This window comes from Neomonachus schauinslandi, chromosome 15 (genome assembly GCF_002201575.2).
Source record: "Neomonachus schauinslandi chromosome 15, ASM220157v2, whole genome shotgun sequence".
Classification (NCBI taxonomy): Eukaryota; Metazoa; Chordata; class Mammalia; order Carnivora; family Phocidae; genus Neomonachus; species Neomonachus schauinslandi.
In genome coordinates, this window is record NC_058417.1 from 14,743,086 (window position 1) to 14,757,413 (window position 14,328).

The 14,328-nt window shown below is 54.6% G+C and overlaps 1 protein-coding gene across 3 annotated transcripts; it reads right to left on the reverse strand.

Moving 5' to 3' along the window:
* Nucleotides 1-7,727: 7,727 nt before the first annotated feature.
* On the reverse strand, nt 7,728-14,233 carry SERPINF2 (serpin family F member 2). Of its 3 annotated transcripts, XM_021704242.1 has the most exons (11): nt 13,974-14,233; nt 13,382-13,590; nt 12,706-12,772; nt 12,525-12,563; nt 12,341-12,403; nt 11,856-12,057; nt 11,219-11,362; nt 10,867-11,070; nt 10,253-10,395; nt 9,056-9,260; nt 7,728-8,416 (listed from the first exon to the last, which is right to left on the reverse strand). In XM_021704242.1, the coding sequence occupies exons 3-11, from the start codon at nt 12,766-12,768 to the stop codon at nt 8,004-8,006; spliced, it is 1,476 nt and encodes a 491-aa protein (XP_021559917.1). In that variant the 5' UTR covers nt 12,769-12,772; nt 13,382-13,590; nt 13,974-14,233; the 3' UTR covers nt 7,728-8,003. The 3 variants fall into 3 exon arrangements, with proteins under 3 accessions (XP_021559917.1, XP_021559919.1, XP_021559920.1); XM_021704244.1 differs by lacking the exon at nt 13,382-13,590; XM_021704245.1 differs by lacking the exons at nt 11,856-12,057; nt 13,382-13,590; nt 13,974-14,233 and having other exon boundaries at nt 8,004-8,416; nt 12,331-12,403; nt 12,706-12,768.
* Nucleotides 14,234-14,328: the final 95 nt, after the last annotated feature.

Sequence of the window (14,328 nt, forward strand, 5' to 3'; positions counted from 1 at the left end):
TCAGAAAGCACAGTGGAAAAAATATCTGACCGGAGGAAGAATTGAGCTGTGCTATAACCATTGATCCTGAGGGGAGGCCGACTGTGTGCCTGGCACTGCCTAGGCATCGTAGAGGTCACCTAGACAGGACAACACCTAGGCCCTGCTCACCTGGGATGCTTAGGACCTTACGAAGTGGTTGTGAATCTAAAATATCGACGTGGGAGGGGCACCTGGGTAGCTGAGTGAAGCGTCTGCCTTACACTCACATCATGAGCTCGGGGTCCTGGGCTTGAGCCCCGTATCGGGCTCCCTGCTGAGTAGGGGAGTCTACTTCTCCCTCTTCCTCTCCTCTCTCCCCACTCATGTGCGCACTCTCTCTCTCTCAAATGAATAAATAAATCTTTTAAAAATAAAAAATGATGGGGCGCCTGGGTGGCTCAGTTGGTTAAGCGACTGCCTTCGGCTCAGGTCATGACCCTGGAGTCCCGGGATCGAGTCCCGCATCGGGCTCCCCGCTCGGCGGGGAGTCTGCTTCTCCCTCTGACCCTCCCCCCTCTCCTGCTCTCTCTCTCTCATTCTCTCTCTCAAATAAATAAATAAAATCTCTAAAAAAAATAAAAATAAAAAATAAAAAGTAAAAAATGAGAAATAGTGTAACAAAATGCCTTCTAGGCAGGTATGAGTGTTGACCGAAAGCCCAGTGGTCATTTAGACGAGAGCTCAGAGAAGGGATGGAGAACGCTCCGGGATATATAGCTGAAGGAAGAGAAAATTTAGGGAAACATCACCTCATGTGAGGCTCCCGGGAGCAGAGCTAGAGCCTCTGGGTAGAACTTTCCAGTGGGCAAGGTTCAGCTTTATGTAAGAAAAAATGTATCAACAGAGTTCAATCCTTTCATCAAAAAATGGAGTACCTCCATGCAAGGCACTAGCTAGGTATGTGGAGGAGGAGGAAGATGTAGATGAAAATAAGACTCAGTGGCACACTCCAGAAATTTACTGGCTAATAAAAGGCTGGTATGAGGACAGATCATTCCACTATAATGTGACACATTCTATGCCAGCAGTCTCTACAGCCAATACAATACAATAGCCACCAGCCATGTGGCCACAGAGCCCCTGAAATGTGGCTAGTTGGGGCTGCTGTAAGTGTAAAAAACACACCAGACTCTGGATATTTAGTGTGAAAAAAATAATGTAAAGTATCTCAATAATTTTAATGCCGATTACATATATTGGGTTAAATAAAACGTATTATTAAACTTAATTTCACCTATTTCTTTTTTAATGTGACTACCAGAAAATCTTAAATCACATAGGTAGTTTGCATTGTATTTCTATTGGACAGCATTGTTCTGCAGGGTGTTGTGGCGGTATAGTCGGAATATATGAACCTAAGCTGAATCTTGAAGGGTGAATAAGAATGGGCTAAGCATAGAAAGGCAGGAAGGGCATAGCTATCTATGTGGACAAGTTAAAGTTGGATCCCTATCTCACACCATACACAAAAAAAAGCTCTAGCTACATTAGGGATTAAACGTGAACAGCAATTTGTGTTTTTGCAGAGCCTTTCTTTCTTTTTTAAAAAATATTTTATTTAGGGGCGCCTGGGTGGCTCAGTTGGTTAAAGCAACTGCCTTCGGCTCAGGTCATGATCCTGGAGACCCGGGATCGAGTCCCGCATCGGGCTCCCTGCTCAGCGAGGAGCCTGCTTCTCCCTCTGACCCTCCCCCCTCTCATGTACTCTCTCTCATTCTCGCTCTCTCAAATAAATAAATAAATCTTTAAAAAAATTTTTTATTTATTTCTTTGTCAGAGAGAGAGCGAGCACAAGCAGGCAGAGCGGCAGGGAGAGGGAGAAGCAGACTCCCCGCTGAGCAGGGAACCCAATGTGGGGCTCAATCCCAGGACCCCGGGATCATGACCCGAGCTGAAGGCAGACGCTTAACTGACTGAGCCACCCAGGTGCCCTGCAGAACATTTCTTAATGACTTTCTATTCAAATTATTTAAGAATAGGCATTTTGTTCACATGGTGCAAAACTCAAAAGCAACAAGAGGTAAACAGTGAGAAGTCTTCCCCTCACTGTGATCTCCAGTTACCTGATTGCGCTCCCCGGAGACCTCTGATGTTAATCTCTTTCCTATGTATCCTTTCAGAAATATTTTTAATGCTTTAAAAAAGCAAATACTAACACACATATACAACAGGAAAAACTGTAAATGTTTTAGAAAAAATATAGATGGATCCCTTTGTGATCTCTAGGTAGAAAGGATTTTTTTTTTTTTAGGGGCGCCTGGGTGGCTCAGTCAGTTGAGCTTCCAACTCTTGATCTCAGCTCAGATCTTGATCTCAGGGTCATACGTTCAAGCCCCACGTCAGCCCCACTTCAACCCCCAGGTCAAGCCCCACACTGGGCTCCGCAATGGGGGTGGAGCCTACTTAAAAAAAAGATTTTTGGGGGCACCTGGGTGGCTCAGTCAGTTAAGCGGCTGCCTTCGGCTCAGGTCATGATCCCAGGGTCCTGGGATCGAGCCCTACATCCGGCTCCCTGCTCGGCGGGAAGCCTGTTTCTCCCTCTCCCACTCCCCCCTGCTTGTGTTCCCTCTCTCGCTGTGTCTCTCTCTGTCAAATTAATAGAATATTTAAAAAAAAAAAGATTTTTTTTTTTTTAGACAAGACACCAAAAGAAGCAGAGATTATAAAAGATTGATAAGTTTTTAAAAAGAATTTATTTATTTGAGAGGGAGAAAGAGAGCAAGAGGGAGCACAAGAGCAGGGAAAGGGAGAAGCAGACTCCCCACTGAGCAGAGAGCCCGATCCGGGGCTAGATCCCGGAACTCTAAGATCATGACCTAAGCCAAAGGCAGACGCTCAACCGACTGAGCCACCCAAAAGATTGATAAATTTGACACTAAAGTTAAAAACTTATTTACAGGGCGCCTGGGTGGCTCAGTCGGTTAAGCGACTGCCTTCGGCTCAGGTCATGATCCTGGAGTCCCGGGATCGAGTCCCGCATAGGGCTCCCTGCTCGGCAGGGAGTCTGCTTCTCCCTCAGACCCTCCCCCCTCTCATGTGCTCTCTGTCTCTCTCATTCTCTCTGTCTCAAAGAAATAAATAAAATCTTAAAAAAAAAAAAAAAAAAAAAAAACCTTATTTACAGGAAGAGATACCATAAAACAAAGTGAAAACAAAAGCCTCACACTGGGAGAAAATATTTGTTACACAGGTAACTGACAAAAAAGATTATGAAAAAAAATTATGCATGGTAATATAGAAAGAACTATAAATTAATACAAAAAGTAAAAACTCAGCAGAAACACAGACCCAGGTAATTCACCTGAGAAGAATCCTAAGTGGCCAATAAACTTCTGAAAAAGATGTTTCATCCTCGGGGCGCCTGGGTGGCTCAGATGGTTAAGCGTCTGCCTTCGGCTCAGGTCATGATCCCGGGGTCCTGGGATCGAGCCCCACATCGGGCTCCTGGCTCAGCCGGGAGTCTGCTTCTCCCTCTCCCTCTGCCTCTCCCACTGCTCATGCTCGCTCTCTCTCTCTCTCTGTATCTCTGTGTCTCAAATGAATAAATAAATTTAAAAAATCTAAAAAAAAAAAAAGATGTTTCATCCTCACCAGTAATCAGGGGAATGCAAATCAAAACCATAATTTGACGAGCGTATTTCACGCTCATCAGATGGCCAAATTTTAAACATCTGACAAGACCAAGTGTTGGTGAGGTTGTGGCAACCAGGATCTCTTCTGCCCTGCTGGTGAGGATGTGGGAATGTAAACTGACGCAACCACTTTGAAGAAGAATCCGGCCCCAAATGGCAAAGCTGTGCATAATCATATATGGCAGCCCTTACAATTAAAGATGGGTAAACCCAAACCCACAACTCAGCAGTTCCACTCCTAAGCATGTGCGCTGGAAAAACTCCACATACGTGCACAAAGTATGCATGTACAAGAATGTTATCGCGGGCGCCTGGGTGGCTCAGTTGGTTGAGCGACTGCCTTCGGCTCACGTCATGATCCTGGAGTCCCTGGATCGAGTCCCGCATCGGGCTCCCTGCTTGGCGAGGAGCCTGCTTCTCCCTCTAACCCTCCCCCCTCTCATGTACTTCTCGCTCTCTCAAATAAATAAATAAATCTTTAAAAAAAAAAAAAAAGAATGTTATCGCAGCACTGTTTGTAGCGGCAAAAAAAAAGTGGAAGCTCCTTGTGTGCCCATCAATAGCTGAGTGGATAGAGATGGAGAAGTCTTACAGCCCTGAGAAATCGTGAAGGGAAGCCACTTTTTTTTTTTTTAAGATTTTATTTATTTATTTGACAGAGAGAGACACAGAGAGAGAGAGAGCACAAGCAGGGGGAGTGGGAGGGGGAGAAGCAGGCTTCCCGCGGAGCAGGGAGCCCGATGCGGGGCTCGATCCCAGGACCCTGGGATCATGACCTGAGCCGAAGGCAGACGCTTAACTACTGAGCCACCCAGGCGCCCCAAGGGAAGCCACTTTTACCAACACAGATCTGTCCACTGAGCAATGGCCTTATGCAATTCATTATATCTTTTTGTGTGCTCCAATTATTTCATGGTAACTTACAAAGAAAGATTCATCTCTCCTCCTCCGATTGCCATGAAAGGTGTCCCACTCCTGCCAAAGGAGGGGGCCTCCACTGTGTTCTCTGTGGGCTCTGCTCCTGCAGGTGGCCCCTCTCCTGCCTAATCCACATATCCGTCTCTGAGGGCCATCCCACAGCCTTCAAACATCCTCTGTCACTCCCCTCTTTGGTGACACTTCCTCTGTGCCACATCCCCTAAGGCTGCTGTCCATCTCTCCGCTCTCCCTCACGGCCACGAGGGAAAGAGCTATTTATTCTTGTGTCTGTACTGTCTTAGCGCATTCCCTCCTCAACCCCAATCTCGCTTCTGTGCCCATCTCTCCACTGAAACAGCTGTCGCCAGGTTCATGCGTGACCTTCATGTTGACCACCAATAGGACATCTCTTCCCTGGACAGCAGGCAGGAGAGCAGACTGTTCCTCCTTCTTGAAACTCTGCCTCTGCACACACTTCCATTCCGGCCCCCCACCTCACGTGCTGCATCTTTTCTGTCTCCTTTGCTCACTTGATCTGGGACCCCTTTTCCTTTCCATCTATATCTCCTCTCCTCTTAGATCACCCTCCACCAGGGGCGCCTGGGCGGCTCAGTCGTTAAGCGTCTGCCTTCGGCTCAGGTCATGATCCCAGGGTCCTGGGGTCAAGCCCCGCATCGGGCTCCCTGCTCGGCGGAGAGCCTGCTTCTCCCTCCCCCACTCCCCCTGCTTGCGCTCCCTCTCTCGCTGTGTCTCTCTCTGTCAAATAAATTAAAAAATCTAAAAAAAAAAAAAAAAAACAGGAATCTGAACCATAAAACCCGCAATCCTTGAGCCTTTCCTTTCCCTCATGTCCATACAATCTATGCACGAATTCTATAGCCCTACCGGCAAAGTATTTCTGCATGGTGACCCCTTTCCTCCATTTCCACAGTCGACACCCTGGGCCAGGCCACCTGTCTCTTGCCTGCTAACCCACGCTTGTCCCTCTACATTCCGTTCTCCACACAGCAGCCAAGTGAGCCTTCTAGGGCTTACCTCAGACCATGGCACCCCTCAATTAAAAGCTTTCCACAGTGAATGGATTACTGCCATCCACAACCCAGATGAATGTCACAAACATGAGGTTGAATGAAAGAAGCCAGACCCAAGAGAGCAGACCGTATGATTCCTTTACATGGAGTTCAGAACCAGGAAAGAGTAATCTGTTATTAGAAGTCAGGGGAGTGACAGCGCCTGGGTGGCTCAGTCCTTAAGCGTCTGCCTTTGGCTCAGGTCATGATCCCAGAGTCCTGGGATCGAGCCCCGAGTTGGGCTCCCTGCTCTGCGGGGAATCTGCTTCTCCCTCTCCCTCTCCCCCCTGGCTCGTGTGCTCGCTCTCTCAAATAAATAAAATCTTTAAAAAAAAAAAAGTGAGTACTGTTTCCTGATGTGGGTGCTGGTTGCACAGGGGTATTTGATTCATGAGAAAAGGCATTAAGTTCATATACAGTTCTGACTTGTGTACATTGCAGACTATATTTCAACAGAAAATGTTACCTTGTTTCTTGTCTAGACCACTCTACCGCTGGACTTAGGCTCTGGGGGGTGGGGACGGATCTTGCCGGCTTGCTCACTGCATCCCCAGAGCCTGACGCACTGCTGACACTCACGGGCTCTGATAAGGACTGGCAGGGGAATGCAGGGAAAATAGCCAGACCAGGAGCAGGGAGAACCTAGGAGGCAAGGGCAGTGACCCTTGGGCACGACGACCAGATCCATGGCTTAGAGCCAGAGTGGAGAGGAGGAGAGAGCTGAGAAAGATTTTGCAGGTAAAATTAAGTTGGTGGCTTGCTGATTTAACTTTCCAATTACTTCTTACTCCTAAGATAAAAGCAACAGTCTTTACAGGGGCCCTAAAGCCCCAGATGCTCCCCTCTGACTCCTTCCGAACCCCCCACCCCAGCCCCGCGGATCTCCGGCTCAGCCTGAACCTTCCGCGCATGCTCCCTCCAGGAACTCCGCCCCTGCTGCTCCGCTGCCGGGGAAGCTCTGCGGCAAGCTGGTGCGCGGCGCCTGCCCTCACCCGCTTCAGGCCTCTGCTCCCACACCACCTTCTGAGGGAGGCCTTCCCTGCTCTACTTCTCACCACAGCGCGTCCCACCCTCTGCCTCACCGCCGATTTCACTCCTTCTATGTATTACCGTCTCCCCACACCGCTGCTCTGTAAGAAGCAGGAGTCCACCCCAGGCCCTTGCTCTTGACCACTGCCCTTCACACGGACACCCCGGCCTCGCAGACACCGGCCTACCCGCGTGGACCCCCGTGCGGCCCCCAGCCCGGGGCCAAGCTGCGCCCAACCACCTCCCCCAAACCCTGCCGCTGCTCCCGGCAGCCCGACCCCCCGCCCCTGGGCTGGCGGGCGGCGGCCCCCGGCAGAAGGACCGGCATGTAATTAGAAACTCCCCAAGCTCCCTAATGGCCAGTTTGCTCCCAACCCGGGAGGCCAGCGCTATTCTGAGCCACCCTTGTTGCTGGCTGCTTGCGGCCTCGAGAGAGGAGGCGGCTGAGAACGGAGCCGCGCTGGCGTGGAGGTGGCCGTGGAGCGGGTGGCGAGGTCAGAGGGGGCTGCGCCCAGACGGGCTGGCGAGCGGCCGACAACAGACGTGGCAGAGACCGGCCGCCTGCTCTCGGGGCCCAGCGCGGGGCTCCGGGCAGCCTGTGGCCTCCTCCCGCCTGGGGGGGGGGGGGGCTGCCCCCACTCCGCCCAGAATAGTGACATCAAAGCAGCCAGGGCCATTCATTCTTTATTCGGGTGCCGTAAAAATCACTACAAAAACTTTACAAAAGAGCCCAGGGGACTATTGCCCTCCCTCCCGCAGGCCCTGGGACACCTGGCGGAGGAAGAAGAGGAGGGAGAGTCCTGGCAACGTTGGTATCTGTGGGGAGGCTGGCTGGCAGAGCATCAGGGCAGGTGGAGGCTGGAGGGCCTGGGGCAGGTGGTGGCAGAAGCCGTGAGGTGCCAGGCGAGGCCCCTACCCACAGAGCCGGACAAGGCTCCTTGCCCCAGCCAAGGTATCCAATCCCTCCTGTCCCCCACTCTCTGGTAAACAAACGTGGAAGTGCCCCAGCCGGCTTCGGGAACGACCTACCCGCCTTCCTGACCAAAGTGGATCGACAGCTGCCCCTCTGCCCAAGCCCCAAACAAGGACGGCCTCCGAGCCTCTTGGCAAGAAATGATGTGGGATCAAGGCCCATGGTTCCCCAAGGCCCGCCCTCGTCCCGGCCCCACGCACCCCAAGCTCCCCCGGAGAGGGGACGGGAGAGGATGGCTCCCTCTCGCTCCCAGACTGCCCACCCAGGCCCCGGCCCTAATCCCACAAAGCCATCTGGAAAGAGTCCCAGGAGTGGAGAGGTTGTTGCAGGCAGGGACTCGGGATGCTGGCCGCTGGCCTCTCACTTGGGGCTATTAAGTTGGGGGTAATCCTCCTCTGAGGGGGGCGCGAGTTTCAAGTCAGGGCCGAAGGGCTTGTCTCCACGGGGGAAGGCTTTCAGGTTCTGGAAGGAGCCCCTGTCAGCCGGGGAATCCTGCTGCGCCTTGCGCTCCCACTGCGCACTGGGGTTAGGGTTCCTCACGCTGCCCACGAAGAGGGGCAGGCTTGTTGTGTCCTCGAGGATGAAGAAGAGAAAGGGGCGGTTCACGCTGAAGGAGGAGAGGGACATGCGGGACATGGCCGTGCCGGTCGCACCAGCCGCCTCCACACCGGCCTCACTGAGCTCCAGTGTGGACTGATGCTGCACGCTGGAGACCACCAGGCTCTGGTCAGAGATCCCACGCAGGTCTGGGGCCTGGAACAGTTCCTGCAGGCCTGCCCAGGGCAGGAGATGGCGGGTCAGAGCGGCCTTCTGCCCCACAGGCTGCCCGGACCTGCCTGGGAGGGTGTCTGGTATTCGGGCCAAGGAACACCGCCAACCCATAGATCGCGGCCTCTTATTTAACCTGCAAGTATCACCTCAAGGTCACTTCCTCCAGGAAGCCTTTCCCGATCCCCTGCCCCAAAGTCCGGGCAGATGCCTTTTCTTCGGTGAACTGGAGAGAAGCCCTCTGTCTTATCACTTATGCTGAACTGTAAATACCTGATTCCTTATCTGCCCAACTCCATTTGACTGAGTCTTCGTAGGCGGTGGGCGCCCAGCGTCTAGCTCAGTGCCCCTGGCGGGACAGCCAGCAAGGCCCACATGCCACCCAGGCTCCCTGCCTGAGAGTGTTTGCAATGCTCAGTCTTGGATGGAGCAGGTCCTCATTCCCTGGGCCACCCCAGCCAACCCAGGACAGAGGGCCCAGGGCGGGTCCTAGGAAGCCCTCTTACCTCCCAAAGCCCCCGAAAAGGCCAGGACACAAGGCTGTTGCTCTGACTCGGACCCACTGCCGGGGGGGGGGGTGTCCCCCTCCTCACGCACTCTGCCTAGCCTGACCTAGGGGGCTGTCCCGTGGCCGGCCTCCTTACCCAGCCGGCTGAGGGTGGCCACCAGGTCCAACTGGTAGTTGAGATGCAGCCTGGGCAGCCGGACCTTGGTGGGTTTCTCTCGAAGCGAGGGCTGGTGCAGGATGTCCCAGCTCACGTTGGCCAGCACCCGGGACACATTCCACTCAAAGTGGGTGGGCATCATGACCACAAAGCTCATGTTGTTATTGAAGGGGAAATGAGCCACCTACAGAGGAGGAGAAGAGACAACATGAGGACCAGAAAGTGCCCAGACCAGTGGGGCTCTGGGCGAGCATACGCTTCTGAGACGGAGGGACCGGGGGTGCCGGTCCATTCTCCTCAGGTGTGTGTTCGGCCTCCCTGAGCCTCCACTTCCTCACCCGTGAAGTGCAGTAACACTACCTCCCCACATGGTCAGGGGATCGGGAAAGGCTTCCTGGAGGAAGTGACCTTGAAGCTCATACTTGCAGGTTAAATAAGAGTTAAGCCAGGATCTGTGGATTGGAGGTGTTCCTTGGCCAGAATGCCAGACACCCTCCCAGGTAGCATCCTCAAAGAATGCTCCCTGACCACTCTATCTAAAATACCTTCCCCAGGGGCGCCTGGGTGGCTCAGTCGGTTAAGCGTCTGCCTTCGGCTCAGGTCATGATCCCGGGGTCCTGGGATCGAGCCCCACATCCGGCTCCTGGCTCAGCGGGAAGCCTGCTTCTCCCTCTCCCTCTGCCTCTCCCCCTGTTCATGCACTCTCTCTCTCTCTGTATCTCTGTGTCTCAAATGAATAAATTTAAAAAAATAAAATAAAATAAAATAAAATACCTTCCCCAGTCACTAATTGATCACTTTCTTTTTTACCTTCATAGCACTTACACTATCTGAAATGATCTTGTGATTTAGGTTTGTTCGTGTATTGTGTGTCTTTCGTGCCGAGAGCAGGGACCCGGTCTCCCTTGTGCCGGTGTGTTCTAGAGCCTGGGACAGTATCTGGCACACGGCAAATGCCCAATATAGTTTTGTCAAATTCATGAATTTCCAAGAGCCTGGAACCTCAGTCCCCCTGGGTCGGGGCATAGCGAGGCCTTCCAGAGCCACCTGTCTCAGAGACGTGACTGCAAGGAAGGCGGGGCACACCCCCCTCCACCCCTGTGCCTGTCCCACAGCCTGCCCACTCCCTGCGCCACCTCCCAGTGGCCAGGCCCAGCCTGAGCAATCAAGGGTGACCTGTATCTCAGGCTGCTCCAGCAGGAACCAGCGCAGGGGGTACGTGCGGGCGTGCATCATGTCCACTGGCACCGTGAACTGCTCATTCAGGTGGAAACTGTCTCGCTGGGTGAGGCTTGGATCAAACTTGCTCCTCCAGAAACCTATAATCAGCAGAAGGCAGGGGCCACGTAGACCCAGATAGGGGGAGGTTCTATACCAGCAGTCTCTTCTCCATCCCACCCAGAACCCATTCCAGGGACGGAAGGTAGAGGTCGAAACCCCAAGGGGCACTGTGCCAGGTGATACTCAGTTGATCTGAGGTTTCTTCCCTGCAGCGTTTTTGAAATCTGGGCTTGCGTTCTTCCTGAGCCCTGCCATGCTCCCAGGACTCGGTTTCCTCCTAGGGTTCTCTCTTCACAACAGCCTCATCCAGTTCCTGGGGCCCCTCCTTGGCACACCGTTACCTGTTTCCTACCCTCCCCCAAGCCACAACCCAAAGAGCTCCCTGCCTCCTGGCCCAGCCCTGAGGGGAGAGAGACACCCTCAGGACAAAGGTTTCACAGCTCAGCTCAGCCTACAGGGCAGGAGTAGGGGCTGCTGGGGTGGGGGACCTGAGGAGAGGAGGAACACACCCTGGAAGTGGATGGCATTGAGCAGAAGCAACACTGTGTCATCTGGCAGCTCGGAGAGGAAATCCTCAATCTTCCCTTCTGTAGCCTCCTTCACCCACTGGTTGATGTTCAGCAGATCATCCCCTTTCCTTCCCGTCAGGCTCATGGGCTTTGCACCAAAGAGCTGTTCTGATTGTTCCAGGAAGTCCTCTTTGATGGGAAATCCTACACAGAAGGGGCCACAGGCTGTTCCTAGGGGCTTGAGCTCCAGAGCCACCAAAGCTCTGACTGGCTACCTGAGGCCAAGCCCATCTCTATCACCCCTGTCCACCCCAGGGCACTGCCTTGGGAGCTCCAAGCCACCAGCACCTACCTTTCTGCAGGTACATTCTGGCAGCCAATCGGAATGCCCCAGGGCCCAGGTCCTGGCAGAGGCGGCTCAGCAGGTGGGGCAGGCAGAGCCCTGAGTCTGCATGCAGCACCTGCTCTAACCTCCGCAGCGTCTGGTTCTGAGCACCTGGAGGGGACCGCATGGGCTGTGGCCCAGGCCGGCAGCTCTTTCCCGGCCCTGCCGCCCGCTCCAGTCCCTCCTGAACGCCCGTGGTGCGTGCGCCCCCGACACCACACATTCTCCTCCCGTATCGACTGAACTGGTCTGACTGGCAGTACTCCCCAAGTTCCACTTTCATCTCTGCTGCTGGCCGTCTGGGTGACCTCACCCCATCCAAGTTGTTTTCCCTCTCTGGACCTCGGTTTCCCGCAATGAGAGCCTCCATCCAGTGAAGACATTGCAGCAATCAAATTCTTGCATCAAAATCACCAGAAGCATATCCTTAGGCCCCATCCCTGGGAGTCTGATTCACAGAGACTAGAGGTGTGCCCAAGCATCTGCCTTTTTACCAAACAGCCAAGCGACCCCGAGGGAGGAAGCACCCACTAGTCAACTCTGGAGTAGTGAGTTCCTGCTGGCCTCCCAGCTCTGCTGGTCTGGACAGGTGATGCCACGCTACCTAGTGCCAGGTGAGACAGTGCCAGGGCCACGCTCAGAGGCGACAGGATGAGGTTGGGGCTGGTGGACCTTTGGGCCACCAGGGAGAACAGGTCTGTGGTGAAGGCCATCATAGCCTGGGCCAACCTGCGGGTCTGCTCCGGGGTTGGGGCCCCCTTGCAGTCTCTTGGGGACTTCTTCAGGACAGTATGGCCACGGGCCTCCTACAGGGACAGATCAGGGGTCAAGAGGGTCAAGGAGTCAGCTCTGTGCTGAAGATCCCTTTCAGAGTCCCCTGTGCCTGGGAACAGCAGGGCCTTGTCCCAGTCCTGACGAGAGAGGGACAGTCACACGGACAATGGCATTAGAGTCCTTTCCTCTGGTCCCTCCCACCCTCTGTCTTCTGGCCTCCGCCTCGGGGCCCTGCCCCCGGTTCCCTGGCCCCTGCTGACTGGCCCTCCTCCCTCGGATCCCGCCCACTCTTCCCCCAGCCCCACCTGGTTGTACCTGGTTGCCCAACTTGAGGAGGGTAAGCGGCGGCAGCTTCTCCTGGGTCTGCCCGCTCCTGAGCTGAAGAAGGGAGGAAGCAGATGGAGCGTGACCCTTCCCACAGGTTCCCCCACCCTGCGCGAGCCACAGGTGAGGCCCCTGGGGGCCCTCCTCCCCCCTCCTGCCTCTCCCTCCCCAGTACCTGCTGGTCCAAGGGCTCCATGGCGCTGGCAGGAGACAACTGTTGAGAAAAGGATGAGAGGAGAGGGAACCCCCTCAGAGCCAGACCCTCCCCTGACTCAGCCCCCCTCCTCTTCCCACCCAGACCCCTGGTGCGGCCCCACCTGCCTCCTGGCCCCACCCAGACCGAGGCCCAGACTCACCAGCAAGCCGGGACCCTGCAGGCAGGACAAGCTGAGCACCAGGAGCCCCCGGAGCAGCACCATGTTCCTGTGCGGGACAGGAAGCCTCTGTTCCCACCGGGCCGCACTCCCGCGTGGGAGCCCACCCCCACGCTGCCTGGCATGGCAGATCCTGAGCCTCTCCCGCTGAGGGGACACCCAGCTACCGCCAGCACACCCCAAACGCACGAGCCGTGGTTCCCATCTCTGTGGGGTGGGAAGTCCCCCTGAATTGTTTTTAACCCCTCTGTATTTTCCAGTTTTTCACATTTCGTGCACTGGAAATGTTTTGGTTCATAGGGGAAATACCAAAACCGAAGAAGTCTTCATTCTTCAAGGCCTGGCCTTGTGAGTCAGCCGTGGATTTGAATCCAGACTCGGCCTCTTCGAGACGACCTTAGATATCTCCTTTAACCCCTCTGGGCTTTGCCTTTTCTTGCAAAATGGTAGCAAGAGTCCCTGTCTCCTCCCACGGTATATTGTGAGGACCAAAATAAGGCGGTCTTTGTGAGCCCCAATTACAATGCCTGGCACTCAGTAATACGGCTGTTGTCAGCCCAGCCCAAGGCTCCTCTTCTGGGAAGCCTGCCCTGAAGCCTCCTGTATACTGGGGCTCCTTTCCCAGAGCTCCTGTCCAACCCGCTGTCCACGGACCCACCTTTTCTGGCTGGTCTGGTCTTGACCACAAGGGTGGACAGGCCTGTGAGTCTCTGAAGTCTCAGCAGGGTTGGTGGGGTGGGCTGGAGAGCCGCGTTGTTGACCCAGCCACGGAGCCCAGTGAATGGCTCTGGATGGAGCCACCTTTGGACTTACGGGAAACACAGGCCTTGCCCCCCACTCTGTCCAGGTCGGCTCCGGGAAGCCGGACTGGCAGGTGGGGATGGGCAAGTCTTGGTCTGGCCTCAGAGCAGGTCCCACACACTCCAACCCCACCCCCATCTCAGGGCCAGTCCTTCCAGGGGAGCCTTCTATCACCGCTGGTCCCACCCCCATCACACGCAAGGACCCTTGGCCAGGGCCCCTGATCTCCAACCTGGGCTTTTGAATCTTCCTGACAAGAAAAGACCTCTAGTTTTCCAAGTCCCAGAGAGAGTCCTGCCAGAACCCCCATCTTGGCTCCTCATCACCCCAGGAGGCTGGGAAATGAGAGGCCTTCTGAATAAATTCACCCCAGGCCCCCTAAGCCAGATGGACAGCTCTTACCTCCTCTCCTGCCCAAAGAGCAGGTCAAGCCACCCCTCCCCTCGTACCTCTGCAGGCTCCTCGCTGCTGCACACAGTGTCCCTCTGGCCCCACTTGGGTACTCCCCACACTTTGCTCAGGCTCCAGCCAGCCCAGCTGAGCCCTCCCCTCCCACCAGGACCTTTGCTCTCAGCCAACCCCTGTTCAGATTGCTTTCTCTTCTGGTAAATATTGACCTGCACATCCGGTTAAACATTGATATTGGGGCCGGAAGCCCCATTCCCACCAGGGTATCTAATCCTGAGACAGCCACCTGGAGCCCCTGTGGATTTGGGTCCCCCCCCCCCAAGCCTGGAGAAAGGAGGTTCAGGAAAGTTGAGGAGAATGTCCTCATCTGTAGGGCAGATCCAGGAAGGACAAGGG

Excerpts from the sequence above, each read along its gene's own strand:
- SERPINF2 (XM_021704244.1), bottom strand. The coding sequence starts at position 12,768 with ATGGTGCTGCTCCGGGGGCTCCTGGTGCTCAGCTTGTCCTGCCTGCAG. Across the intron at positions 12,564-12,705 it reads TGCAGGGTCCCGGCTTGCTG|TTGTCTCCTGCCAGCGCCAT; the intron begins GTGAGTCTGGGC and ends TTTTCTCAACAG. Across the intron at positions 10,396-10,866 it reads CAATGCCATCCACTTCCAGG|GTTTCTGGAGGAGCAAGTTT; the intron begins GTGTGTTCCTCC and ends TGCTGATTATAG.